Source organism: Pelodiscus sinensis, chromosome 8, assembly GCF_049634645.1.
Source record: "Pelodiscus sinensis isolate JC-2024 chromosome 8, ASM4963464v1, whole genome shotgun sequence".
In the NCBI taxonomy this organism is placed as follows: domain Eukaryota; kingdom Metazoa; phylum Chordata; order Testudines; family Trionychidae; genus Pelodiscus; species Pelodiscus sinensis.
Genome location: NC_134718.1, coordinates 42,453,522 through 42,480,322, shown reverse-complemented (window position 1 = coordinate 42,480,322; position 26,801 = coordinate 42,453,522). Strand labels below are relative to the sequence as shown.

Genomic DNA, 26,801 nt, shown 5'->3' with positions numbered 1-26,801 from the left:
TTACCTACTATTATTTTGACATACACTGAAGATTACTATAATTGAAAGTGATTTTTTTCTAGTTTTATTTTGTAAATTTGAAAGAACTTTGTGTATATTGAATATATTGTGTACATTAGTATATATATTTCCCCCATGTAGTCAGTCAATCAATTCCCTTATTGGTTGTGTGGGTTTTATAAGGAGAAGGATGAGCCAGAAAAATGTAAAATTGAACCAAAGGTACTATCTTGCATTTTTAGAAAGGAAAAGATTACATTTGGAAAACATATTAACTAAGCGTGACCTAAACTTGACCCCTTTTCCTAGTTAATAAGGTCTTGAGTAGAAGGTTTCTGTACCACCTACTCTTGAATTATGAAAGTTAGGATACAGCCCAAAATAAATATTTTTTAAAATTTATTTTTAAGTGGCTTAAATACCATTATAAGGTCATTAAGGCTAACTGGCTCTCCCCCAAATCCTTTAAGGTCCACTTACATGAAGAAAGAGAAATAAAAATCCTAATTTTGTCTCTTAAAATTTGACATGTTAAAGGAATACAGATAGCTTAAAATTCACATTATTTTCTTTTTTTGTTACAAATCATATCATATCTAAACTCAGATCTTGCGAACATGCACACTTTATTCATGTGAGTATTTTTTTATGTTAGTGTGGTGGATTATTCACATACATAAGGATAGAATTGTCTGCAGGGAGAGAGGCCATATATAACTTTAATCAAAAGAGTAGAGAAAAATATATTAACCAGTTTATTTTGTGCACTGTCACTTTGAGCATAGAAAGTTTCACTGTATTTCCTATAGTCAATCATTTTTTATTATTGTTCATGTGGGGACTTAGCAGCAACTGAAATTAGTATTAAATCCATTTTTAAATGTATTACATTTCAGTGTTTCTCTTTAAATTCAATTATCCTTACATGAGGTTTCACGACATATTTAACTATTAATGTACTGTAAAACATCTTACTTGCTTCCTGTAAAACATCTTCAACAAATCTTTCCTCTTAATAGCTAAGATAAATTGTGAAGTGTTTTTTCTTTTCTTCATGCCATGAATGTTTTCCAAGCCTCCGCTAACATCAATAGTTTATTTTAAAGTGTATAGGTTGGACCTCCCTGGTCTGGCACCCTCGAGATTGACTGGTCCCAGATGAGGGATATTGCTGGACCAGGGATGGTCATTTCTGGGCCACCTCCTGTCACGAGTCCTCCCACCCCCGAGCCATGGTCTTGCTACCAGCCTCCCAGCCAACTTCTCCCTGCTGCCGGCCCCTCAGTGCAGAGCTCCCGGCCCAGCCCTGCACTGTGTCAGCCCCGCTACTGCAAGCACAGTTCTGCTGCCGGGCTCCCAGCCTCGCAGGGTAGTCCCCCTGCTGGAGTCCAGTTGTGCCACCAGGCAGCAGCCCTACTTGGATTTCAGCCTTGTTGTGCAGGCTCACTGCTTCCCAGCCTCACCTGGCAGCTCTGCAGGGTAGCAGCAGGATTGCTGGGCTCTTTGCTGTGCCACTTGGCAGCCCCACTCCTGGCTCCGTGGCCCCATGCCTCCCAGTCCTGCCGTGCAGCTGAGCCACTGGTGGGTAGTGGAGATGCAGGATTCCTGGTTGTACTGCCGGGTGGCCCCACTTCCAGGTTCCTGGCCCCACCGCCAGGCAACCCCACTGCCTCCCAGTCTCACTGGGCAGTTTTGCTGGCAGCCCTGCACCCTCCCTCTGCAGTGTTGCCACCGGGCCGCAGTCCTGTTGCTGAGCTCCCAGTTTTGCTGCCACAGGGTAGCCCTGCTACTGGGCTCCAGCCCTGCTGCAGGGCTCCCAGCCACCAGCCCTCCATGGGACTCTCTGGTCCTGGAACATCTTCTGGATCAGGGATGTTGCCGGACCAGAGAGTCCCAGTTAAGAGAGGTTCAACCTGTAGTACTGTCAAAGCTTAAGCAAATTCATTGCTTGCAACAAAAAGGTGCACCGTTAAAGAGATTATTCATAGAGGAAAAAGGTGGTGTATAAATATATTTATTTCTTTAAGAAGAAGGATACGTTTGGGGCAATCCTTTCTTTTGTGATTTTTAAAAAAATGTATGGAGATGGTACCCCAAGCACTGGATGCGTGCTCACCATTGTATTTTAAAAAATTGAAGAAATTAATAAAAATATGGTTAGTAGTGCTGAGACAATAAATTAAGCTAAATAAACAGCTAACTAAATTTCCTTATAATATTAAGGTCTTCAGGCATTTGTAGGTAACATAAAAGGTCAGTTTGAGCAGAACAGTTTGAATAGGTGGAGCCTAATTTTGTATTTAAGAGTACTTTTAACTCTTTTGAAAAATGACTATTTCAAATTGACAGGGCCACATTGGCTAACTTTTTGTAACTAAAAACTTAGAAAAGCTTGTCTTGTTAGCTCATCTCTTTCACCAGCTCATCTCTTTCACCAGCATAAGTTGGGCCAATAAAATATATTAACTCACTCACCTTGATTTTATAACTAACCTAACATTTTTCTAAGACTGACCTTTTTAATGTAACTCTTTTGTAAGTACTGTATAAAATACTTTAATCATATACTGTATATGAATAATATATGTGATTCTGATGGATTATAGAAGCAAAAATAACAAAGAACGCTTCCTTAAAAATTAAAATGATGTCTTCATAATCTGTTTTTTAAATTCTTTACAGATATTATTCTGCATTAAAAACAATGGAACAGTTAGAAAATATGTACTTTCCTAGAGTTAGCCAATATCGTTTTTGCCAGATAATGATAGAAAACCTTCCAAAACTGCGTAAAGAAATTAAAGAAATTTCCATGTCAGATCTCAAGGATTTCTTAGAGAGTATTCGAAAACATTCTGACAAAATAGGTGAAACAGCTATGAAACAGGTGAGTTACATGAAATATTTGTTTTATTGTGAAAAATTATTGAATTGTTAGACATAACATCAATGTATTAACCTTCATTTTTTATAGATACATAAAAATATGCTTTTTCCCCTTGTGCTCCTCTTTCCATTTTTTTCAGTTTTTCTCTTTACAAAAAAAATTTAAGCACATTTATTTAAAGAAGCTCAAAATTCAGGATATGGTATGTACAATGATGAGCAAATGTATTCCTTTATAAACACAAAATTCTAATCTCAGAATTTATAATTGCAACATAAAGTGTGAATTTTATAGCTAGTGAGTCTCTTTCACCCTATAATATTTTAACAAAGTAGGAGTCTATTGCTGTTTAAGTAATAAACTTGTTTAAAAGTGACTGAGGTCCTACTCCTGTGAACCACTTAAACCTTGCCTATCCTAAGAAGAATGAGATACATTTTTTCAATTGAAATAGCTAACTTGATTAAGTTAGCTTGACTTGAAACATCTTTTAACACCTATAATATGTCTACATTTCTTGACATACATTCATGTAGTCATGAAGCCATAGCCCATAGGCAACTCCTAGTACAGAATGCTACAAGACCTCTCCTCAGTAGCACAGATGACCTTGATCACTCAAGCTCATCCTCTGTTCCATGTAGTGGCTTTCCATAGAACACTGAATCAAGTGTAAGATCTCAGTTCTTATCTCCAAGTTTCTCAGTGGCCTGGGCCCAAAAGATTTAAAAAATTGCTTAAAGCTCAGGGATGAAGTCTGTGATCAACAACTGTTCAAACTTTGGCTCAACAATGCTTTCTTCCACTAGGGAAAGGTCATGTATGCAGAAGAAAGATTTCTTGCAGGCTGCTCTGAAACTGTGGACCTTCACAAAATTTCTGCTCCAAGTGCAAAGCACATTTCTTTGCCTTCTCTAGCACAAATCAGCTTGTCCATTAAAAAAACCATCCCCACAGGAATAATTAAAAAACCTTACTAAAACAAACATTTTTACTGCACATGTGTTTTTCCCTTGACAGAAGGATGAGAAAGAACTAATCACAGTTGACAGATGTTAGTCATGTTGTTCGGTGTACTACAAGACTCCCCAGTCTGCACTATGGGTTTATTTTGAAATAACCTCAAAATATTTGGTCGAATTTATAAGCAGAGCCTCCACACTACCAAGCCCAATATTTCAAAATAGGGGTTGCTTATTTTGAAATCTGTACTCCTGTTTTTCTCGGGGAATAATTATTATTTTGAAATAGTTATTTCAAAATAGTGTTAATGTGGACACTCTGGTGCCACTATTTAGAAATAATTACTCCTCAGAGTAATTCAGACTAATTACTCTCCAGTGCTTCCTAGGGCTCTAAGTTGAGATAGCGCATCAATATTAATGGAGCCTGCCTCGGAATAATTTGGAGACTTCCCCATAGTGGGGACGCGCTATTTCAATTTTGTAAAATTAGGAGTTATTAAATCAAAATTAGTTATTTCAAAATAATTTCCTAGTGTAGATATGCCCGAAGGTACTCAGATGTTATGGTGATGAGAGCAGTATCTCTACACAGCATGATTAACCTGGGTTGGTGGGCTCTGAGCTTGTGGATTGTGTTTCCAAACCCACACTTCAGTGTCTGTGCTGCATCCTAAAACTGGATTTATACTTACTGGACCTGGGTCTTATCACTGTGCTACTATATCCATACTGCACTACGCAGATCTTCTGATATAGGTCTGTGGCTTGAGCTATGGTCATACAGCTGAACAGCAATGCTTGGCCTCAACTCTCAGTTGAACTCGGGCTCAAACCTACTCTCCTGGATGGGACCAAGGAGCCAGGTCCTGAGTGATTGCCAACCAGAGTCAGACAGATTTATAGGTGGACAATAGGGGACTTTGGGCTCAAACTTGATGAGTGGGCCTGGGTTTAAAATGCAGTGTAGAGCAGAACAGACTTTTTGACCTCATGTCAATTGATTACCAGTTAACATGTTTGTAAAGCTAGTATGAACATTCCCCAAATATCTGTTAAGATTATCAGAATTTGTTTTTTATGCTAGACTGGGTCAACATACATTAAAACCACAACTGCCTTTTTTTAGTACAGTTTTAACACATTTAAAATACACCTTTACTGTAGACTCTGTTTAACATCTGTATAAGTATTTTTGCTAGTCAAACATAACCAGTAGATGCACGTATGTAGTATTAAACTGTGGCTACACTAGGGATTTGTCTTTACTTAGGGAATAAATGTTTTCTTAAGTTAACAAATTCAAGATAAAATCATTTTAGTTTTTCACACAAGTTAACAGATCAAGTTAAAGACTAGGCTCACAAATTTACATATACATATAAAAATTCATAATGTGTGCTGAGTTTCATACTGTACATAATAGATTTTAAAGCCCTATAAATCAGTCTGTCTGTGTACTGAAAGAAAGAATAAATCTCATTTGCGGTACATATGAGAAGTTCCTAGTTGTCATTCCAATGGGAAATTTTGTAACAAAAAACTTTTGTGAAAAATTGCCCTGTTTTTAGGCAAAATATGGACAAGATTTATTTTCTTGCTTACTGATTCTCTATTGAAAGCCAGATTTCTTTTTGTATTTAAAATAGCAGTGAACAAAGAACAATAGGTTTGAAGGCCCAGTTTAAACAAACATTCAAAATTTCATATTCTTACTGAAAGCTTATATGAATGTTTGAGGCTATAGCTCCCAGAACCTAAAATTCATTCTTCATATACCATGATTCAGTTTGTTTACTACACATTCTGCCTACATTGTCTTTTTGCGTGAAAAGGGAGATGAAATCCAAGGTACCTTTTACTATCTCCTATGAGCATCTTGCCTCTTAAGCAGGAGACCGGGACCTACTATTCACCTCCAGCAGTGGAGACCTCGCTGTTTGCTGAAGCCACTGGTTACTATCTTCCTTTTCAGAGGGAGGCCCAAGCTTATATTATCCTGACCCATCAGTTTTCCTTCCTTTTATTTCCCTCAAAATTCCGCTCTTTGCTTCTCTTATCAAGATGTAGCAGAACTTCCAAGTCCTCCACTGTGATACTGCTGGTTCATTTCCTAATCACTTTGAAATGTAAAAGGAACTTGTGAGGTTTGTAGCCCTGAGTGAGGTGCAATATTACTATTTCTTAGAGTAGATAAGATCCTTTCCTCCTTTTTAATATTACTGTTTTTTATGGAAATGGAATGAGAATTGTTGCACTTTGACATTCCTAGTTTCTTTGACATTTTAACACAGTGGCTACGTCTACATTGGTATCCCTTTCTGGAAAAGGGATGCTAATGTGACGAGTCGGAATTGCAAATCCACGGGGGATTTAAATATCCCCCGCGGCATTTGCATTTACATGGCTGCCGCTTTTTTCTGACTTGGGGATAAGCCGGAGAAAAGCGCCAGTCTAGACGCCATTCTCCGGAAAATAAGCCCTTTTCCGGAGGATTTCTTATTCCTACTTGAAAGGTTTGAAAGTAGGAATAAGAAATCCTCCGGAAAAGGGCTTATTTTCTGGAGAATGGCGTCTAGACTGGCGCTTTTCTCCGGCTTATCCCCAAGCCGGAAAAAAGTGGCAGCCATGTAAATGCAAATGCCGCGGGGGATATTTAAATCCCCTGCGGATTTGCAATTCCGAAGTGTCTAATCTGCATCCCTTTTCTGGAAAAGGGGTGCAGTGTAGACACAGCCAGTAAGTTTAATGAAACACAAGGAACGGGATTATGGTATCTTTTTGCACCAGAGCAGGCAGATCCATTATCTGGTCTGATAATTATTAAGACCTAAAGGTAGTTTTGGGGGCGATAGGGAAGATGACTGCCCTCAGGTACCACCAATGGAAGAAAGAGAGAGCAGATTTCTGGCATCTCGTTTAGGAGAGAGACTATAAGAGTCTGGGAGTGAACTCTTAATCAAAGTGGTAGCAATGGTTTGGTGTGTGATGTGGTGGTTGAAATAGGTAGGTTAAAAACTTACCTATTTCAACCACCACATCACACACCAAACCACTGCTACTACTTTGCTCAAGTGGCAGATAATTTTAGTTGTTAACCAAACCTTTATGATCTTCCCAAGTTCAGTTTGCACTGGTTATTTTTTCAAACTAGTTTTCCCTTCTATAATTTAAGCTGCTTAGTTCTGTTTTAGTATACAGGGCATTCTGTGTTGACTTTCAAAAGACATTTCTGTGTAAATGTAGCTATGGTATCATAGATGAAATATGTTTACAAGATTGTACTGAGTCACATTTTCATATTACTTGTAACAGTAGAAAGAATAGCTATATAAAATAAGTTCTAGATTTCTATAGATGACTCTTCTCAGTTAAACTATCTATGGCCAACCTGGAGACATTAACTAGGTAACAGTTTTTATTATATTTAAATATTCATATTTTATATGAAGTATCTGGTTAGAAAGATAATCTCATTATAATATTATGATTATTTCTTTAAAATTACATGTTGAGAATTTAAAAAATGAAAAGGTCAGCCTTTGAACTCATTCTTGTTGCAAGTTGATTAATGGCATAATCTTCTGTATTTGCATGACATGTATGCTTTAGAGTTATACTGATATGTGCCCACTAAAATAAATATATGCCAACTGCATACAACATCATAGTCTGCCTTTATGGCCAGAGAATATATTCAGTTCTGGGATCATTAATGAAATTTTCAGTCCCTCTCTATTGATATTAAATATATGTTTTGCTATATTTTTTGCTAAAACAGGCACAGCAACAGAAAACCTTTCATACAGCTCTTCCAAAACAGAATAATGTAAACTATGGGAAGAATATGTATATAATTAATGGCAGAGTTCCAGAACCCAAGTATGAAATTACATCCAAGCCAACACTTGAGGAAGAGGATGAACATGAAGAAGAGGTAACTTAGTATTAAGTTGATATTGATATCATTTATTTAAAGTGAAGTCTATAGCATTAATTGAATATTTCTGTTGTGCAAATGTAGGCCTTTGGTCCCTCAATAAGCTCAGCATAGATGGGGTTCTCACCCTCCTAACTGAAATCCATTGGGCTCTGTTAAGACATTTGCTGGAGCAAGGTCTTGAAAAGAAACACATCAAGATGTTAATTATATTCATGCTGCTTTTAGTAACAATTTTATTAACATTAACATAAATATAACTTGGAATTTTGTAGGAGATTAATCGTAACTAATCACTTATTGTACCATAAATATGATAAAATATTTTCAAAGGGGCAGCCGTGTTAGTCTGTAACTGGAAAAATTTAAAAAACAACAAATAGTCTTGCAGCACCTTAGAGACTAACAAAAATTGTTTATGGAATCATGAGCTTTCGTGGGCACAAACCCCTTCAGATTATTTGTTGTTTTTTATGATGGAATATGGTAGAATTGTTTGACGTGAAAATATTCTGATGCATCTGTAGACATGATGCTTCTGAGTTCTCAGTGGATATTAACTTGTGTTAAAAGAACAAATTTTCTTTGAGTGCTGGTCCCTAACTGTGTTCCATTGTGAGTGTGCATGCGCATCATGCTTCTGAGACTGGAAGGTAAGAATGTTAAATTTAGATTAATCAACTAATTGAATAGTCAATGTAATTTGCACCGACTATTTGATTAGTCGATAAGGGCACCTCCACCTTTGAAATGTAGCAAGAGCCCTGCCAGCTCTTGCTACATTCAAAGGTGGAAACGCTGTTGGGAGCACGGCCAGCGGGGGACTCAAGCAGTCCCCACTGGTCCCCTGATCCCTGATTTTGAAATGTATAAGAGCCCCAGGCCTCTCAGAGTCCAAGATATGTATAAACCTTTTTGAACTCTGAGCACTCCACAGAATTTGTGAACATTGTCTACTATACATTTCAGCAAGGCATGTGCAAGTATGATTGGACAGCAAGTTGATGATACTGTGTATTTAACAGCAAGTGTTGCAGGATCCGCCCCATTATGCACAAAATGCTACAGGACATTAATTATCCTGATTGTACCCAAATGGTGCTCACAATTCTGGTTCTATAGCATTTTCTAGGTATCAGCACAACCACACAGAACAATTAATTCCTTCCCAGACACACTAACTCTGAATGAGGGCAAGGTTCTGCCCCAAAATTTCTCCTGTTGACTTCCCACTGTGGGGCCACCCCAGAAAATCGATGCTAGGTATGTCAACTCCAGCTATTCAATTCTCATAGCTGGAGTTGCGTATCTTGCATCAATTTTCTCTGCCAGTGTATGCCTGGAAATAACATATTCAGAGACTTTTCAAATCATCCTCAACAATAGTGAAGAAGAATCACAGTCTATCAGCAGCAACAATTAACCTAAGAGAAGGTGGACATTTCCAGCCTTCTAGAATATGAGCTATCCTTTAAGACCCATGGGCTTTCCCATAGTTCCATCTGGCAGCTGTAACCAAACTCTGCCCCCATCACTAGACAACTATTCCGTTTTCTTCCATACAGTGATGTTTCCCTTCCTAAATGAACAGATCAGAACCCCTCCACTTAACGTAATCTGTACCAGCCTGGGACCTAAGTTTAGTCCTGGCAACATTAACAAAGGTCTATTTGAAGCAATGGCCTCTTACTCACTTTTCTGAAAAGATTACATTCTTCATCATGATAAGCAGGGATCATAGAAATCCATTTTCCGTGGAAAAACATGGAATTTGAATATATACCAGGAATCTTTAATTTTTATATTTCATGAAAAAAATAAAAGTTTATATTAACAATTAATAACATTTTACTGAAAGTACCAATATTACTTATTCCAGTGGTGCCCAGACTTATTACACAGGAGGGCCACATAAACCTGAATGCAACATGCTGCTAGCCAAATAGATTCTACAAATTTTAATTTTAAGATTTCTGCTGTCAGTGGAATCTCTGCTGCCTGGGTCTAACAGTGAGAGTGTTATTTTTTGTGCATTTAATTTTTTTCTGAAAATATTGAATACAGACATTTGGTATATGTAAGAACAACAAATTGTATTTCTGTTAATTTTACATTATTATAGTGATTGATGGCACTGGTAGGCTTCAAATGTGCTTAAAAATTGTAACTATATCAGTAAAGCATTGTGTTCAACTGATAACTATATAGTGTGGTTATGGAAATTAAAGCTCAGTGTTTGATTTTAATTGCAGAAAAACATGGATTTTTTTATTGCTTTTTATCAGAGAATTGGGAGGGGCATCATGGAAAACTGGGATTCCTAGTCATAACATCTGCTAGAAGGTTAGGGGAACAGAAAGCCCCAATGGCTGACTCCCCCCTTACACTGTCTTTCATAAAGACTAATTTCACTGAGGTTAAGCCCCAAATTTACAATTAAGGTGATCTCAGAATTTCATTAAACCAAACCACCTGTTTTTTCACCAAAGTCTTACGATATCAGTGTAGGCAGGAGGAGTCCCACATCAGATGTGCAGAGTGTTAGCATTTTATCAAGCTAGAACAAGATATTGTAGAAGTCCCCTAGACTGTTTACATCCCTTTAGGAATTTGTGGAAGTTGAAGCGATTTCTGCACAAAGACAGTCCAAAGGTATCTCTGTTATATCCTGCTGTATTATGAACTGACCAGCATCCCTGCTCTACAAGATGTCAGAATCTACTCTACTAAACACAAGCACTGTTGGTGGACTCTCTGAACTAGGTGCCTCTAGCTGAAATATGCAACTTGAAGTTCAGTTAACATCTTCACAAAGACATTATGCTTTGATACTGGCCTTGGTAGCTGGTGCTCGAGTGGGCTCGGCAGTCTTTCATTTGTTCTGTGGAGTCCCTGCACTCTGTCAGAAGAAACACTGCGTGTTAGTCACTGATAGTTCAATATAGTTACGGACCATCCCTTGAAGAAGGAGGAGAGGTTAGTTTCGTGTCTGTAACTTGAGTTCTTTGAGATGCATGTTTCCGATCTCTATTCCACTGCCTGCCCTTCCCTCCCCCCCTCCTTGCCCTTGTGTTTGTGGTAGAAAAGGAAACTGGAGAGGGAGTCATTCTATATGGCCACCTATATCCTCCATCAGCTGCATGAGGAGAAGAACCATAGAAGAGCGAATTGAAGGACATTTGTAGCAATTTTCTGAGTGTTTCATGATACTCATGCTCACCCATGGTGGAATACCAATAGGGATCCCACATCTCAAAGAACTCATGTTACAGAAAGGTGAGCAGCTTTTCCTTTCAGCTACTGTGCTGCTACTTATTCATGAGTTTGGTCTTGTAAATGAATCATGATGAACCCCCCCACTGCGTTTTCCTAAACCTCAGGATTATTAGAGGATACCAGGATGTACAAATTGGATATTAAAAGAGCATTAAATAATAAGAGTGATACAAGAAAAACATTGTATTGATCTCCATAACTATACTTTGTTTGCATTTGGCTCCCCCTGGGACTAGAATTTCATTTCTAGATTATCTAAATCAGATTGATTGAATAACCAAAATACTTACGAACTAGAAGGTGTATAGCATACCCCAAGGTGAAGAACTCACTTGATCATGAAAATGTTTGAAATCCTAGTCACTGTCAGGCTACTTTTAACCTAACTCCTATTGCTCTTTTGGTAGAGCAGGACTATAGTTTTAAATATTGTGGCCACCGAGAGGGATTTAAAGAAGCGATTTTCAAAAAGAAAAAGAAAAGTTACTCATAACAGAAGTTCTCAAAGTATATTAGTTTTTCAGTTCCACCCTTTTCCCCTCACTTTTCCTAAAGTCTAGTGTACGAAAATGGAAGTTAGTGGAAGTAGAGTCTCTTTCATCATAGCCTTGCTCCACATGTTTGGATCTGTAAAGAGGTGCTCATGTTGCCCCAGTGTTCGCTACTTTGAAGGTAGGTGCTCAAGGTGCTGAGGCCTTGCATCCCAGGAATGTTGAGCTGTAGTAGCTTTGCACTTCAAACTAGTCATTGGCTATTAACCTTCTCATTTGGCCAACCATCTTTAAAATGAGGCAAGCTCCTTACCTTTCCATTCATGTTAAGTATAATCAGCTGTCAAATTTACTGATCAGGTTCTGTTCATAATGCATCAAGTTGTGAAACTGATTTTTTTTCTTCTTGCAGGTTTTAACTGCTCATGATCTTGTAGATTTTTCTCCTGTTTACAGATGCTTGCATATCTACTCAGTTTTGGTATGTATTATTATGACTTAAAATAATCAAGAATGGTTATATATTTAAAAATCTAAGTATACTTTCCTGTACCTTTTGCATATTTTCAGTTTGACTGAGCAAACACATGTGAGCACATTTCATTAAAATCCAACTAGTACTCACAGGACAGTCTCAAATGGTTTATTTTTAAAACGGCTAGCAGTGTAACATTTAGGTAATTACATAAACATTTGTAAAATCACACAATGTATGTATGCCTCAATACAGAGTGATACTAAAAGTCCTAGTCCCTATCTGTTCCCAGTTATCCTTAATACCTAAAGGATAGCAGAGTAAAACTTAAAATAAAAATTTGCCCTAAAACTCACTAAACCCAGGTTCTGGTGGACCACCGAGCAAATGCCAACGATTGAGAGATGCTTGCTACCAGACTCATAAGTATTTTATGCTGTGAACCAAGAGAAAAGGCATGATAACACATCCCACCTGCTATGAGAGACTGAAAAATGATGGGCAGTGCAGAGAGTAACTATGGCTAAAAAGAGTGTTTGTTGATTTCCATATTCACTATGTCTGAATAATTTTTGTACTCATTTCATGTGTAATGTAATTTTTAAAAACTCCAAATCTTGCAAACTCACCCTGCTGGTCTGGTCAGTCTGCAGTCAGCATGATCCCTGCATCCTTACCCTCTCCCCAATCCCTGACTGAAGTCCCAGTCCTTGGCGTCCCCCTCTGTTCCCCATGGGGTTAAACCCTTGATCCCTGTTAGCCTGCTCCCTGCAGGACTGAAGCTCCAAATGCCAGCAGTGCTCCCTCTCCCCACAGGGCTGAAGCCCTGATCCCCAGAGGTGCTGCCTCTCCTCCACAGTCCTGCCAGAAGCACAGTACCCTGCACACCACCCCTACCCAGTACCCACCTTCCCAAAGCCCTACCACAACTACCTAGAACTCACCACTCTATAGTCCAGTGTTTCTCAACCAGTAGTATGAGTACTCTTAGGGTACTCTTGAGATAAGTCTAAGGGGTACGTCATCACAACTGAAATTTGGAGAAAACTGAATTTTTGTTTTAAGTTTTATAGCTCTTTATTATTTTTGTACTTTTTACACCCAAAAATTTCATCGCCCACCCGGCTACGAGTAAGTTGTTTAAACAAATGTGTTGCAATGGTAGAAAAAAAATTGCATGTCTGAAAACTGTAGGTACTGGGGGTACTTATAATTTTTTTTAAAAAAAGGGGGGTACTTTATAAAAAAAAAGTTGAGAAACACTGCTCTCAATACAAGTGTATTGTAGTCCACCAACAAACACATCTTTCCCACTACCTTCCCTTACCCTCCCTCCCCCCAATGCCCTAAAGACCTACTACTGCATGCCATGCCTCCTGGCTGCACTCACTGGCCCTGTCTGGGAGGTAACTTTATCTGCTGAGCTAAGCTGACAGTGTTGCCAGAGCTGGTCCTGGAGCAGGAAATTGCTCCAGACCCTTATCCACTTAATTAAAAGTATATATATTTAATTTTTACCTATTATTAATGTTATAATAATGCAGTATTTCTTTTTATGGGTGCTCAGCCAATTTATTATTTATTTTGAACATTTGTACTGCATGGTTCTGATTGAGTGCCGTTGAACTTCCTTAAATCCGAGCAATTTTACCAGTTGTCCTATATTTGGTATAGGGAAATATAGTCACCCTAACCTGTACAATCTCATTGTCTTCAGATTATGCTCCCCAAAGACACCTGCCTATGCAGTTTTCCCTTCCTCCCTGCTGTTAGTGGGTTTGCACAAGTGTAACTGATTGAAATTTAATAATAAAAAGTCCTGTGATACAAAAGGACTAGACTGTATTGGTTCTGCAGTGTTAACACACATAAGTAGCAGTGGAAGCTTGTTTTGTCACTGAAGTCAGCAGGGTTGAGTGACTGCACAAAAGGAGGAAATGTGCAGTTAATTGCTATTTGTCTATAGTCACTTTTCGTAAGAAAACTAAACATTAAAGAGTTTTAAGGTAGAACCTCAGAGATACGCACGCTTCAAGAGTAGAGGTTCCTGTTCAACGCTTCTGAAATGTTCATCACTTCTGAACAAAACATGGTGGTTCTTTCAAAATTTACAACTGATCATTGCTTAATACAGCTTTGAGACTTTACTATGCAGATGAAAAATGCTGCTTTCCCTTTATTTTTAGTAGTTTGCATTTAACAAAATACTGTACTGCAGGGGTTCTCAAACTTCCTGATACCATGACCCCCTAAAATGCTAGATGAGACCCCACCCTCACTGCCCTGGGTCGCTTTCTCCCCCCTTCTCACCAGACTCCTTGCCCTCCTGGGGTTCCTTCAAGGTGTTTGTGGTCCTCAATGCCCTTCCCCCCTGCAGGCTCCTTCCCCCCGTCTCTTTCTCCTCTGTGCCTCTTTTCCGCTCCACATTCCTTTTCTCTCTTCTCTCCTCTCCTCTCCTCCTCTGACCCCCCATACCCTTATTTATCTCCGGGTTCTCTGCCCCGACCCAATCCCCCAGCCCACTGCCTGAGGGACCCCTCCCTCTCCCAGGTGGGGAAGTGTTCAGTCGCCCGGCAACCATGCCCTGGTCAGCCTCTCGTGCGTCTGCTCCTGTGCCGGTGCTGGCCTCACTCTCCCGCCTCCTGCTGTAGCTGAGATGCGCTCCTGGAGTCCCGTGGTCCCGGCCATGCTGCGCGGCTCGCTGGCAGCTGCCTTCCGCTGTCATGCTGCTCTTCGCGGCCTGGGAGAGAGGGGTCGCAAGTGAAAAACTGAATCCAGCTGTGACCCTCCTCTAATTCAGGGGGGTCGCGACCCACAATTTGAGAAACGCTGCTGTATCGTATTTGCCCTTTATTTGGTTTCTGCTCTCTGATTGCTTCTTTCCAGTTCTGTATGAGGTATATGGGAGACAGGTTAGTTTGTAACTCTTGTTCGTAGCAATGAGGTTGTATTGTACCAGCACTTTGAATTGTGAAGAAATCAATAGGGAGCCTGTACAGAGATTAGAGAACTGTTCTGTGCTCATAGCAAACCATCCCACTTAGATATGCCTCTGCAGCATTATCTGTACTCATGGGTGGTTGGTGAAGGTAGTGCTGGGCGAGGCAATCCTCCAGCTCCACTCCTCCCTGCCCCCTACCACTTGGAAGCAGTGTGCCATGTGCACTCCTCCCACTACCACAGGGGAGGGGGCAAGAGCAGGCACATGTCTTCAGCCTCTCCAGTTCCAGAGCACAGGGAGGGTGGGCGGCACACAGCTCCAGCCTCCCTGACCCTGGAGCACACGGAAGACGGGCGCTTGAGGGCAGCAACACACCACACCCAGAATGCCTACTGGAAGTGTTCTTGTGGTGGACTGTGGGCAGGGCCACTCTGGTGGTTTGGGAAGGCAGTGCCCTCCCCTGCCTAGGATACAGGCTGCCCATGGCTGTACTCCAGCTCAATCACTAAAAAATCTAAGTGAGGATGCTGCAGTGCTTTAAGTTCTGCCTGCATGAGCCTACCTGATACCCCTCCCCTTTGGGTACACACTCATGTGCCCAGATGGTGCTGACGCCCACACCGCAGGATCTTTGCTTCTATTTTTAATGAGCTAGCTGGAGTACAGCTAGGGTAGGACACCTACACAAACTGTAAATCTTACTGCTGCAGTGCAGATATACTCTTGGGGTACAGGTAGTTGCATTCTATATCAGCTGACACTTCTGGGCAATTTGTGAGGCTAGCAATAATAGGTGTGGATACAATATAAGGAGAGTAGGAGACATGGATCTGGGGGTAGCTGCTCAGCAGGTAGGGCAAAGCAGTCTGATCTATTGAATCTAGTCTATAGCTCTTGTCACCTCCCACTTCTCTTTTGCATTGTGGGCATGGTACCTTATCTCTTTCCTTGAACTAATCATCTTCAGGCTCCGTGATTCTGATGTAGATTCTGTTCATGTTAGAGTAAATGGCTAATACAAGGCTTCATAGTTTGAAATAAGAATGTTTAAAGCTTATAATTATACTTATAAATTCCTAAATTTGATGTCTGCTCTGATGTGCCAGATCCTGTGGGACACTAAACTCCATCCTAGGGGTCTTCCAGCAATCTTTATTTTAATGGTGCCATTGTCAGATTTTATTACATCATCCTGTCTCAGTGGCGAGATGGCAGGAATTGATGAGGCCGCAAGATGGTTGAGAAATGTGCAGAGAAATTAAAAAGACTGAGACTGTTTAGTTCAGAGAGGGATTGGCTCCTTTTTTTTTTTACCCTGTCTCATAATACGAAAAGGGAGCAATCAATAAAACTGAAAGGCAACAGATTAAATTTAATAAGGTATAATCTAAATTGAAAAGATCACAAATAGGTAACATATTATAATTTATTTACACAACACATAATTAACCTTTGAAAACTACTGGTCATTAGATATAACTGAAGTAAGTGTCTAAATAAGATTTTTTTTAAAAAGCTTATCCATTTGTATTCTCAAATAATATTGGATAAAACATTAAATTGGATATGGATAACAAATTGGAGAGATGTTTAACCTTCTTGCTTCAGGGCATAAAGCTAATTAACTACTCTTGGGATTGGGAAGAAACTTCCCACTTGAGACAGGCTATTTTCATAATGTCCATTATGAATGTTTTTAGTAATAGCATATTATGAGAATCTTACGCCTTCCTCTGAAATATCTGGTGCTAACTTCTGTTAGAATCAAAATACCAGACTAGATAAATCACTGGTCTAACGTGGTATAGTAGTTTCTGTGTAAGGGAGAACTCCAGTGTAAGATGGCAATTTACACTTATAGCTCTTAACTATGTTCTAATGAAGTTCAATTTTTGCTTTATCTTTTCCTGTCTTTTTTTGTTTATATTTTTAGTAGGCTAGCCTATATGTAGAGTGTGCATAAGCACTCTAAAGTAGCAAAACTACTGCTCAGTGTAGTCTGTAGAATGCTGTATTTGAATTCTATAGGAAGTTCCTGCCCTCTGCATTTCTGTATAAATGCTAAATTCTGAAGCAAATAAAAATCATATGGCAGCATAAAATGGAAAAAATTCTGAAAAAGGATTTCATATATGAGCAAAATTCCAATAATTTATTATCCAACATAAACTGATTAGTTATTTGTATGTATGCAAATTTAGGAACTTTTCAAAGGATGAAAAAGTTGCCTTCATTATACTTGGCATTTTTTGTGTTGATTCTCCTTTGCTACTCCTGTAATTATATGGCACTCCACCATGGCTGTTGCTTTAGTCTGTCATTAGGCAGGCAGAACATTTATTAGAGTATTTTCTATTACCAATTATTATCTTAGCTGCTTCCTAGTAATCCTGTCTATTACATGATATGTTGTGGTGTTTCAACACCCATCGAGTATTTTACATATCAAACTTTATTTTATGCATTTGGAAAGAACAACGGTTCTTTTTCAAAATAGACTCCACTAACTTCATGCATAAATACAATATTAGAAGTAGATTCTACAATTCTCCCAATTACTTTATTCTGCATTTAAGAATTACATCACAACTGTTTGGCTGGAAATTACAGATTTACTTTGATAATAAATGTAAGTGATAATATCCTGAATAAAATATCACAGCAATAAAAAGTGCTCTACTTAAGATTTGTCATATAATAGAATAACTTGCTTTTTAAAAGCAAGGTCCTCCACCCCTCTTTTTTTTTTTCTTGTAAAGCTTTGCTTCCTTCTGTGTTAGGGTATCTGCATTTTGGGGAAAGAAAGCAATATTCTTTGGATACTTGAAAATATTAATATAGAATTTTATTTGGATTATTTCTTAATGATTTAAGAATATCTAGCCTCTTTTATGGTTTGATTTTAAGCTTTTTGGATACCCAAGTAATGGAACTCTAGCTTCAGACCTAGCAATAATCTCATGCAGTAAAAAATGAAACTTAAAAATGCTAAGCTGCTTAATTCTGTTTGCATACAGATTATTTTGCATTCAGTAGGTAGATGAGTCAGTGTTGTAATGGTTTCAAATGAACAGATGGTTTCCACTGAATGAATCATCTTAATGAGAATACTGAGATGTCGTGAGGTTTTAACAATGAAATCAATAAGCATGTTTATTAAATTTTGAGGACTGGGTAGGACTAAAATCCTAATTTTTAGTCATTATATTTACTAAATACCAAGAAAGGATGAGCAAATATTAATCTTTTGTTTTATATTTTGCTCAAGAAAAACCAATGCTTTCAAGAGTCAGGGCTACATTATGAAGTACTGTAACATTTATCATATAACTAAACTTTACAAGTCACAAAAGTCAATATAAACTAAGTTTCCACTATATCTTAAAGAAAGCAATACAGGTAGTCCCCGGGTTACGTACAAGATAGGGACTGTAGGTTTGTTCTTAAGTTGAATCTGTATGTTAGTCGGAACTGGCGTCCAGATTCAGCCGCTGCTGAAACTGACCAGCGGCTGACTACAGGAAGCCGAGGCAGAGTTGCTCTGCCCCAGGCTTCCTGGAATCAGCCGCTGATCAGTTTCAACAGCGGCTGAATCGGGACGCCAGTTCCGACTTACATACAGATTCAACTTAAGAACCCCAGGCGTCCCCAAGTCAGCTGCTGCTGAAACTGATCAGCGGCTGATTCCAGGAAGCCCGGGGCAGAGCAACTCTGCCTCAGGCTTCCTGTAGTCAGCCGCTGGTCAGTTTCAGCAGCGGCTGACTTGGGGACGCCTGGGGCAGAGCAGCTGGGGTGCTGCTGGGTTGCTCCAGTAGCAGTGCTCCTCGGCGCTACTGGACCAACCCGGCAGCACCCCAGCTGCTCTGCACCAGGTGTCCTGATTCAGCCGCTGCTGAAACTGACCATCAGCAGCTGAATCAGGACGCCTGGGGCAGAGCAGCCGGGGTGCTGCCGGGTTGGTCCAGTAGCGCCGAGAGTGGCGCTGCGGGACCAACCGGCAGCACCCCAGCTGCTCTACCACAGGCATCCCGAGAAAAGCCTGGTCTGTTGGGGGGGGAGGGGTGCGCACTAGCTGCTCCCCCCCCCCCCAGCAGACCAGGGAGACGCGGAGCAAAGCCGCGGAGGACCCAGACGGGGGGACTGCCCAGACGCACCGCGGTTCCGCTGCCCGGGTCCTCCGCGGCTTTGCTCCGCGTGTCTCTGGTCTGCTGGGGGGTCTCCCCCCAGCAAACCAGGGAGACGCAGAGCAGCTTTTCTCGCCCCGGAGGACGCAGGCGGCGGGACCACTGCGCGTCTGGGCGGTCCTGCCGCCCGCGTCCTCCAGGGCAAGAAAAGCCCTGTTCGTAAGTGCGGATCTGACGTAAGTCGAATCCGCGTAACCCGGGGACTGCCTGTATTGTAGTGTTTTAAAGCAGGTGTATTTAAGTTACAAAACAGGAGTTAAGAGTTTTTTAATTTTGAGAATTTGTTTTATATTGTTACTCATTTTTAAAAAGTTTGTATTTGTTATCATAGCATCATGATACGACTAAAATGTGGACTTAAAGGTACAATTCTCCTCTCCTACGTAGACTGTGGATCTCTTTCATATGCTTTGCACTCATTTCAAGTATTCAGAACTTCCACTGATATCACATCAGTGGAAGTTCCACATGTGGAACAAATGCAAAATATTTGGTTGTGAGGAACAGTAGAGAACTTTGCCCTTAACTTCAGAAGTGCTTTTTCATCATATGAAGAACATTCCTTTTTTAACCATATTCTGTTTGTCTTGTATTAGGGTGATGGAGATACATTTGAAAACTACTACAGAAAGCAAAGAAAAAAACAAGCAAGATTAGTTCTGCAGCCACAGTCAAGCATGGTAACCTATATTATTTTTATTAAGTTTCATTGACTTGGAATTTTACTTAAATATTTAGTGGTATTTTTATTCTTCAACGTTTTTGTTTTTTATTTAAAGCATGAAACAGTAGAAGGCTATAGAAGATATTTCAGTCAAATTGTAGGGTAAGTTTTCTAAATGGAAATATGTTGTTGTTATTCTTATCCCCCACAATTCTCTCTTCTGTGTAAAACCCATGCCATCTATAGCCCATTGCTACATGGATAATGCATCTCTGGAGTGGAGAGTTCATCTGTCCTGCACCACATCCTTCTAGTGTCAAAGTGACAGATAAAAGTCTGTCCAAGGAGCTGGCCTCCAATTGACAGCTGTTGTGCTTCCCACATCATGTCCAGAACAGCATCAAGGGTCTGATGCAAAACCATTGAAGTCCCAAATGTTCTGTAGGCACGGCCTGCCCATGTTTATGTGCAAAATGGTAGGATTTGCTCCATGTTATAATAATTACTTGAAAATAACTGTTGGTTATTTAATTTAAATTCTTATAAATATTTGGTTTAGTTTTTTTGTAGTGGAAGATCACATTTTACATGTAACCCAAGGACTGGTTACTAGAGCATACACTGATGAACTGTGGAACATGGCACTGTCAAAGATCATTGCTGTTCTTAGAACCCATTCGGTAAGTGAGAAGGCCTCGTGCAGGGTAAATCCATTAAAAAGTGTCTATGTGTTTAAAAGTATGATAATGTCAAAGTGGAAAAATTACACCTACATCATGGGGGCGGGGGGGTTGTAATTAAAATTGCTCGCATTTAGGTGAGAGACTGTCATGCTTTTGTTTTTCTCAGCAGTATCAGGCTGTGAGACACAGCCATGGGCTTTTTGCATAATCCTCCACTGATTTACAACTCTCTAGGTCTTCCAGAAGTGCTCATAGTCCAGCAGTTTAGAATATGCAGAGTTAATCTGCTGTTGTTATTGCAATCTGTCCTCATTAGTTTCAACTGACCTCTTCATTAGATCAGATTGAATAGTTCATCACTGAAAGCACCATCAGGAAATAATTCCTAATTATCATTATAGATACTCTGTTTCCAAAATAAACTCTATCAGTAAAACCCTTAGAGCTATCCATTTAGTGCTCCTAAAGTAGTATGTTGTTGTTGCAGTACATGCATTACTAAAATCTTGAAAACGTTAAAATGTTATAAATTTAATAAAGGTTGAACCTCTCTAGTTAGGCACTCTCAGGACCTGATGATCTCCGAACCAGAGAATTTGCAGAACAGTGGGAGGTCAATATTGTCTAACAGCATTACGCACACTTCCATTGCTTACTGGGCTCTTAAAAGACATTTAGGGGTAAATTAGAGCTAAATAACAGCACAGAACACTGAGAGCCAGGACTGATGGCTCTAAACAAACTCTATGGGACCCCAGGAATCTAGGCTACACCCATGGTAAGTAGACATCCAGTTAACTAAAATCATGCAGGATCATGGATGTTGCAGGACCAGAGAATGTCAGACTAGAGAGGATACAAGTTATGTTATATTTATGTGAATATTTCAGTATTTTAAAAATGTGTTAAAATAGTGAATATTATTTCTCTATTATTCACTCAAAAGAAAACTGGCTACCAGCATGCTATTTCTGACTCCTTTTGAAAAATATTGATTTTGGTTGACTGCATTTTATCCTGGTAAATTACTTGAAAATTTGTCAAAGGGGTCATAGATGGCATGGCATGTTCAGGAAGAAAAATAGATGATTTGTAACCTATACAAAGTGCTCTTACTTCATGTCTTGACATGCCCTTCTCAGTGTCCACTAATCTCCAATCATTTGCTCAAAAATATGTACTTAAATCACATAGTTTGAATTTTGCTACCATTTCACTATTATTTACACCTTGTTTTAGATTTGAAGAATATTTTATATTTTGCACCTATTTTAGGAATGGCAGAAAACAATTTGTTTTTTCAAATCGCATCAGGGACATTTCTGATGAATGCTAGTTTTGTTTCTAATCCACAAGAAATTTTAGAAGGCACTACTAGCAAGTTAAATTGTTTAGAGATTTCTAAGCCACATATTTTTCAAAATAGGCTAATGTTTAATCTGTTGATTGACACACATTTGTAAAAAAAGTAATGATTTAAAGCATTCAAATGTACTTAAAATCTTGTTTCTTATAGAGTTAGGACCCTTCATTAAAGATTTTCTGATATAATTGAAATGGATGTCATTATTTGTTCTCAGGATGCATAACTTCCATCACAATCAATTATCATGCTAGTCTGTATTGAGGTGAAGTGAGTGACCAGTGCTTAGATAAGTGTATCTTTTCTTGTGTGAAAAGTATTTCTTGCAAGAAGCAAAACCATTAATTTTTTTATATAATTAATGAAGAGTAAAGACATTTGGGCTGCTTTTCAATCTGGTATTTTCATCCTGCATTACATTGCATTTCCATAACTATTTTTGTATGTTTCTTTATTAAAAAAGATAATGTTGAAAACCAAAATATTCAAAATTGGGGGCATAAAGATAGAAACATAATTGCAGGATAAGTGTAGCGTAATTTTTTCAGAGATACATCAGCAACTCCCCTTTGATTTCAGTAAAAGCTACAGATGCTCAGCCTTTCTGAAAATAAAATCTTATAGCTATAGCTGACTAACTTTATACTTACAAGTTTGCAGATATTAACGTAATATGCACACATTTTTGCTTACAACTTTCTCTCTGAAATGAGTCTTGAAAGTGCCATAGAGTTAATGTTGGTTAGATTGAGGCTTAGTGTTTGAAAGTACTACAGTGTTAAGGTTCCTGATTTAACAAAATATTTACTTACGCATGTGTTTAGCTCTTATTGACTTCAATGAATGGGCCTCAAAGCATCTCATTCATGGTGTGCATAGGCACCAGCTCCATGGGTGCCTCAATGCTGTATCACTCATGGGGAAAAAAAAGTGGGTGCTCAGTACCCACTGACAGCCACATGGGTCAGCACCTCTCTCTCCTCCCTGTACTTCCTGCCTGCTGACAGCCCCACAAATCAGTTCCTCTGCCTATTGCCCTCTGTGATTAGCAGTTCCACAGCATGCAGGAGGCACTGAAGGGCAGGGAGAAGAGTGAGGGAAAAGAAGAGGTAAGGGAGGGGGCGGATGGGGGCAGGATAAGGGTGGGAAGAGGCAGGAGTGGGGCTTGGACAAGGGGGTGAAGTAGGGGTGAAGTCTGGGCAGAGTGGGGTTTGAGCATTGTCCAGGATCTGAGTCATTAAGCGCCTATGACGTTGTGCATCACTTCTCATAATCCAGGTGGTCTTGTCTTATCTCTTCCTGTGAGATCAAAACTTTTAATAGCTTTGTGATCTGAACAAATACTGTATATAACTGGACTAAATCTAGCAAAGATAAGTTAAGTAGCATCTTTTATTGGACCAACTTCTGTTAGTGCAAGAGACAAGCTTTCGAGCTTTACCAGAAGCTGAGAATTGCAACAGGAAAGGGATCACTTGATGATTTCATGTTCTGTTAATTCCCTCTGGGACACCTGGCATTGGCCACTGTTGGAAGACAGGACACTGGGCTATATAGACCTTTGGTCTGACCCACTGTGACAGACCCCCCCAAGGCAGAAGAGATGAGCCGGGGCTGCGTCCGGCTGCGGCAGCCCCGCTCCCCGGCTCAGCAGGGCCGGGGAGGAGCGGGAGGATGACGCAGCCCGGCTGTGCGGGGGGCAGGCCCACGTTACGTCGACTCTCCCTGGGGCATCACAGGGTGTCGTGGCGCGGGGCGCCATCACTGGGCGCCTGCCCCCGGGCCGCTTAAAAAGCGGCCAGGTGAGCAGGCTGGAGGCGGCCAAGGAAGGAGCTGCCAACCCCCACTCAGGAGGGAGAACATCCCGCCCCACTGGAGGGATGGAGGAGCAGTGGGGGGGGCCCCTAGGACAGCAGCAGGATGGGGCTGAGGAGCCAGATTTGGTGAGTGCCCTGGTCGGGTCCGCAGGGGGGCCGGCGCTGGATGGGGAGTGGAAGGAGCCTGGGGCAGTCCACCTCTGGCGGCTGTGGACAGGCGAGTTTCGGGGAGTAACCCCGCCTGTCGTGGAGGGAACGCACTAATCCGTCCACTTAGGGCCCTGGGCTGGGACCCGGTGGAGAGGGAGGGCTCGGGTCCCCCGCTCTCTTTCCCCCCTAATCGCAACCGAACCAGCCCACCGCGTCATCTGGGTTTCCCGGACGCGAGCAGCCTCAAACAGAGCTCTAGTGGTTGTTGCCCTTATAGGACGGGCATCAGGGGATAGGACCCCAGGACCTGTGTTGGGGTGGAACCTCAAACCCTTATCAGGGACAGGACCCTAAGACCCTTACCGGGGATGTAATGGTGGGTTCGCTGAACCCCGTTGCCAGGCCAGCAACGGGTGATCACACCCACAAACCCCATCAGAGGGGATCGGGCCTTGGGACCCAAAAACCCGATCTAGACGGTGGGTCCACTGAACTCCCCTGCTCACCCGAGAGGGGGCGCTTGCACCCGGTAAATCTGTCACACCCACTATGGCTGCTCTTATGAAGAGTTCTATGTAAGTTTGGAAACTCACTAGCAGAAGTTGGTGCAATTAAAGATACTGCCTCACTCACCTTATTTCTCTAATATCCTGGGACCAGCAACAAAAATGCATACATATATTAGGACACGTAAGACCAAATTGCTTTTATTAGCATAAGAACTTAACTGGTGGTATAAAACTAATAAGTTTAACCCATTGCACCACTGTCATTTTAAAATGTATTTACTGTTTGATTTAAATTACTTTTACAAAATCAATGTTTTTATTTCCAGTCATATTGCACTGATCCTGATCTTGTTTTGGAGCTGAAGAATCTCATTGTTGTGTTTGCTGATACTTTGCAGGTTGGTGTTATTTTGATAATTTAATTAAAACACTGGGAGCCCAATTCTGCCTTTGGATGTGCATGTGCAGCATTTTAAAGAAGTTGGTCACAATTTTCCACAAAAACTTTAGTATGTCTAAAATAAAGAGATTATCAGGTTTACACTTTAGTAGATCATGTTTAATAACACCTTTACATGTGAACTCCTGTAACTTGTACAGGAATGGTACAAATATGATATAAAATAACCCTTCTTAATATATTGAAGCACTGCATGATAAATGATGATAGTTTTTGAATTTTTTGTTCTTTTTATTTTTGTACTTTAGGGTTATGGGTTTCCTGTGAATCGACTGTTTGATCTTTTATTTGAAATAAGAGATCAGTACAATGAAACACTACTTAAAAAATGGGCTGGGTTGTTCAGGTTAGTATTGCAACAAGAAAAAAAAAAGTCTCAAAATACCTTGTCTTTTGGGATTAATTTAGCTGCTAAGTAATTGTGTCTTTGAATCAAATCTACTTTTCTGTCAAATTTCAAATGTCTTTAATTAAAATTTAGAAAATTAGTATTTAACCAAGTACAATGTATTTCTATTATGAATCGACCTGAATCAATGTAGAACTTGCAAATATAAAAATTTAATTTCCTCCAGCATGAACATTTGCATTCGTTTAATGCAAACATTTATATCAGGTTGGGTTATTTTGCTAGAGAAAGGTGGTAAAACGAATAATCTCTTTCCTGTTTCAATAAAGCTATGACTTTTTCTAGTTTAAAAACAACATTGAAAACAAAATATTACAGATTTCCATAGATTCAGTTGGGCTGATGTCATTGTACAATAGTTCTAGGCAATATGACATGGGAAGGCTAATCCTCAGTTCTTACATGTTATGCTATTACAGGAACATCACAAAAGTGATGCCTGGAACTTGAGTGGGAACAAGGATACAGAAAAGGTTATTGTTTTGTTGTTAGTAAGCATTACTTTGTATTTCTCATAACAGAAACTGGGTGCTTTTGATGCATTTGCTCTGCTTCTATGTCTGCCTTAAATTTAATTTGAGAGGGAAAATGATAGACCCAGAATGAAAGGGGTTTGAGCACTTTAGTCTGAAGTTACTGTTTCAGATGGAAAATGACCCGTAAATGTTCCTTGGGTGCCTTTACAGTAGGGAAAAAAATACATCTGTGTTAGAATACGTGTTTACTAACACAATGTTAAATGTTCAGTGTAGACCAGGACTACTGTATTTATTGAGTTAACTATTCAAAGTTAACCATAGGGTAGGGCAGCTAATATGAAGCCCTTGTCAATACCTATTTCTATGACCTGAAGAGAAATAAGAAAGTGCTAAGATGTGTTTTGCATTACATTAATTAAAATCCGTTCTAAGATGGTGTAATATTCCAGTATGGACAAATCCTCCAGGGTCAGGTTAAATGTGGGGGAAAAAAGTCATGGCATGAATAAATATGATCCCAGTGCTGCAATAAGTATTACTCAATTCTTTCAAATGCTTTTTGGCATTCTTGAGCGATATTGAATTCAATCCTCCACTTTTGGAATTGTACATTCAATATAATGTCAGTGAAAATCTTTATATTAATTTATGTATTCACTTATTTGTGATGTTTTTAAGTATTAACATATCTCCTGAGTATGCTGACTTTTGCTAACTCTAAACAGGGATATTTTTGAAGCAGATAATTACAGCCCTATCCCTGTAGCAAACGAAGAGGAGTATAAAATAGTGATTAGCAAATTTCCTTTTCAAGATCTAGAACTTGACAAGGTAAGAACACGTTTTATATTACAAAATTTTACTTAAAACCAATTAAGCTGAGTTAGGACTGTAATGAATTTTGTAATTAAAAAGTAATTAAAGTTTGAATAACAAGGTAGATTAAGAGGCTAAATCACCTTTTTCCATGGGTAATTACCTAGTTATAAATAAACATGAAAATTCAAGCTGTAGTCATTTAATCTGACGTTGTAGTGAGTAATGAAGCCTATAGTTTTGTAAACAAATTAATAATCAACTTGTAATAATGAATACAGTTTTTGTTTAATGA

At 39.7% G+C, this 26,801-nt stretch overlaps 1 protein-coding gene across 6 annotated transcripts in view; it reads left to right on the top strand.

Moving 5' to 3' along the window:
* The window catches only part of EXOC6 (exocyst complex component 6), a 212,935-nt gene that overhangs the window by 65,331 nt on the left and 120,803 nt on the right, over positions 1–26,801 (top strand). For all 6 annotated transcript variants that reach the window (XM_025179786.2, XM_006113178.4, XM_006113179.4 and 3 more), the window contains 9 exons: positions 2,683–2,887; positions 7,631–7,786; positions 11,969–12,037; positions 19,753–19,836; positions 19,936–19,982; positions 20,380–20,500; positions 24,669–24,740; positions 25,051–25,148; positions 26,416–26,521. In XM_025179786.2, coding sequence (XP_025035571.1) covers positions 2,683–2,887; positions 7,631–7,786; positions 11,969–12,037; positions 19,753–19,836; positions 19,936–19,982; positions 20,380–20,500; positions 24,669–24,740; positions 25,051–25,148; positions 26,416–26,521 — 958 coding nt within the window. The remainder of the gene's footprint in view (positions 1–2,682; positions 2,888–7,630; positions 7,787–11,968; positions 12,038–19,752; positions 19,837–19,935; positions 19,983–20,379; positions 20,501–24,668; positions 24,741–25,050; positions 25,149–26,415; positions 26,522–26,801) is intronic.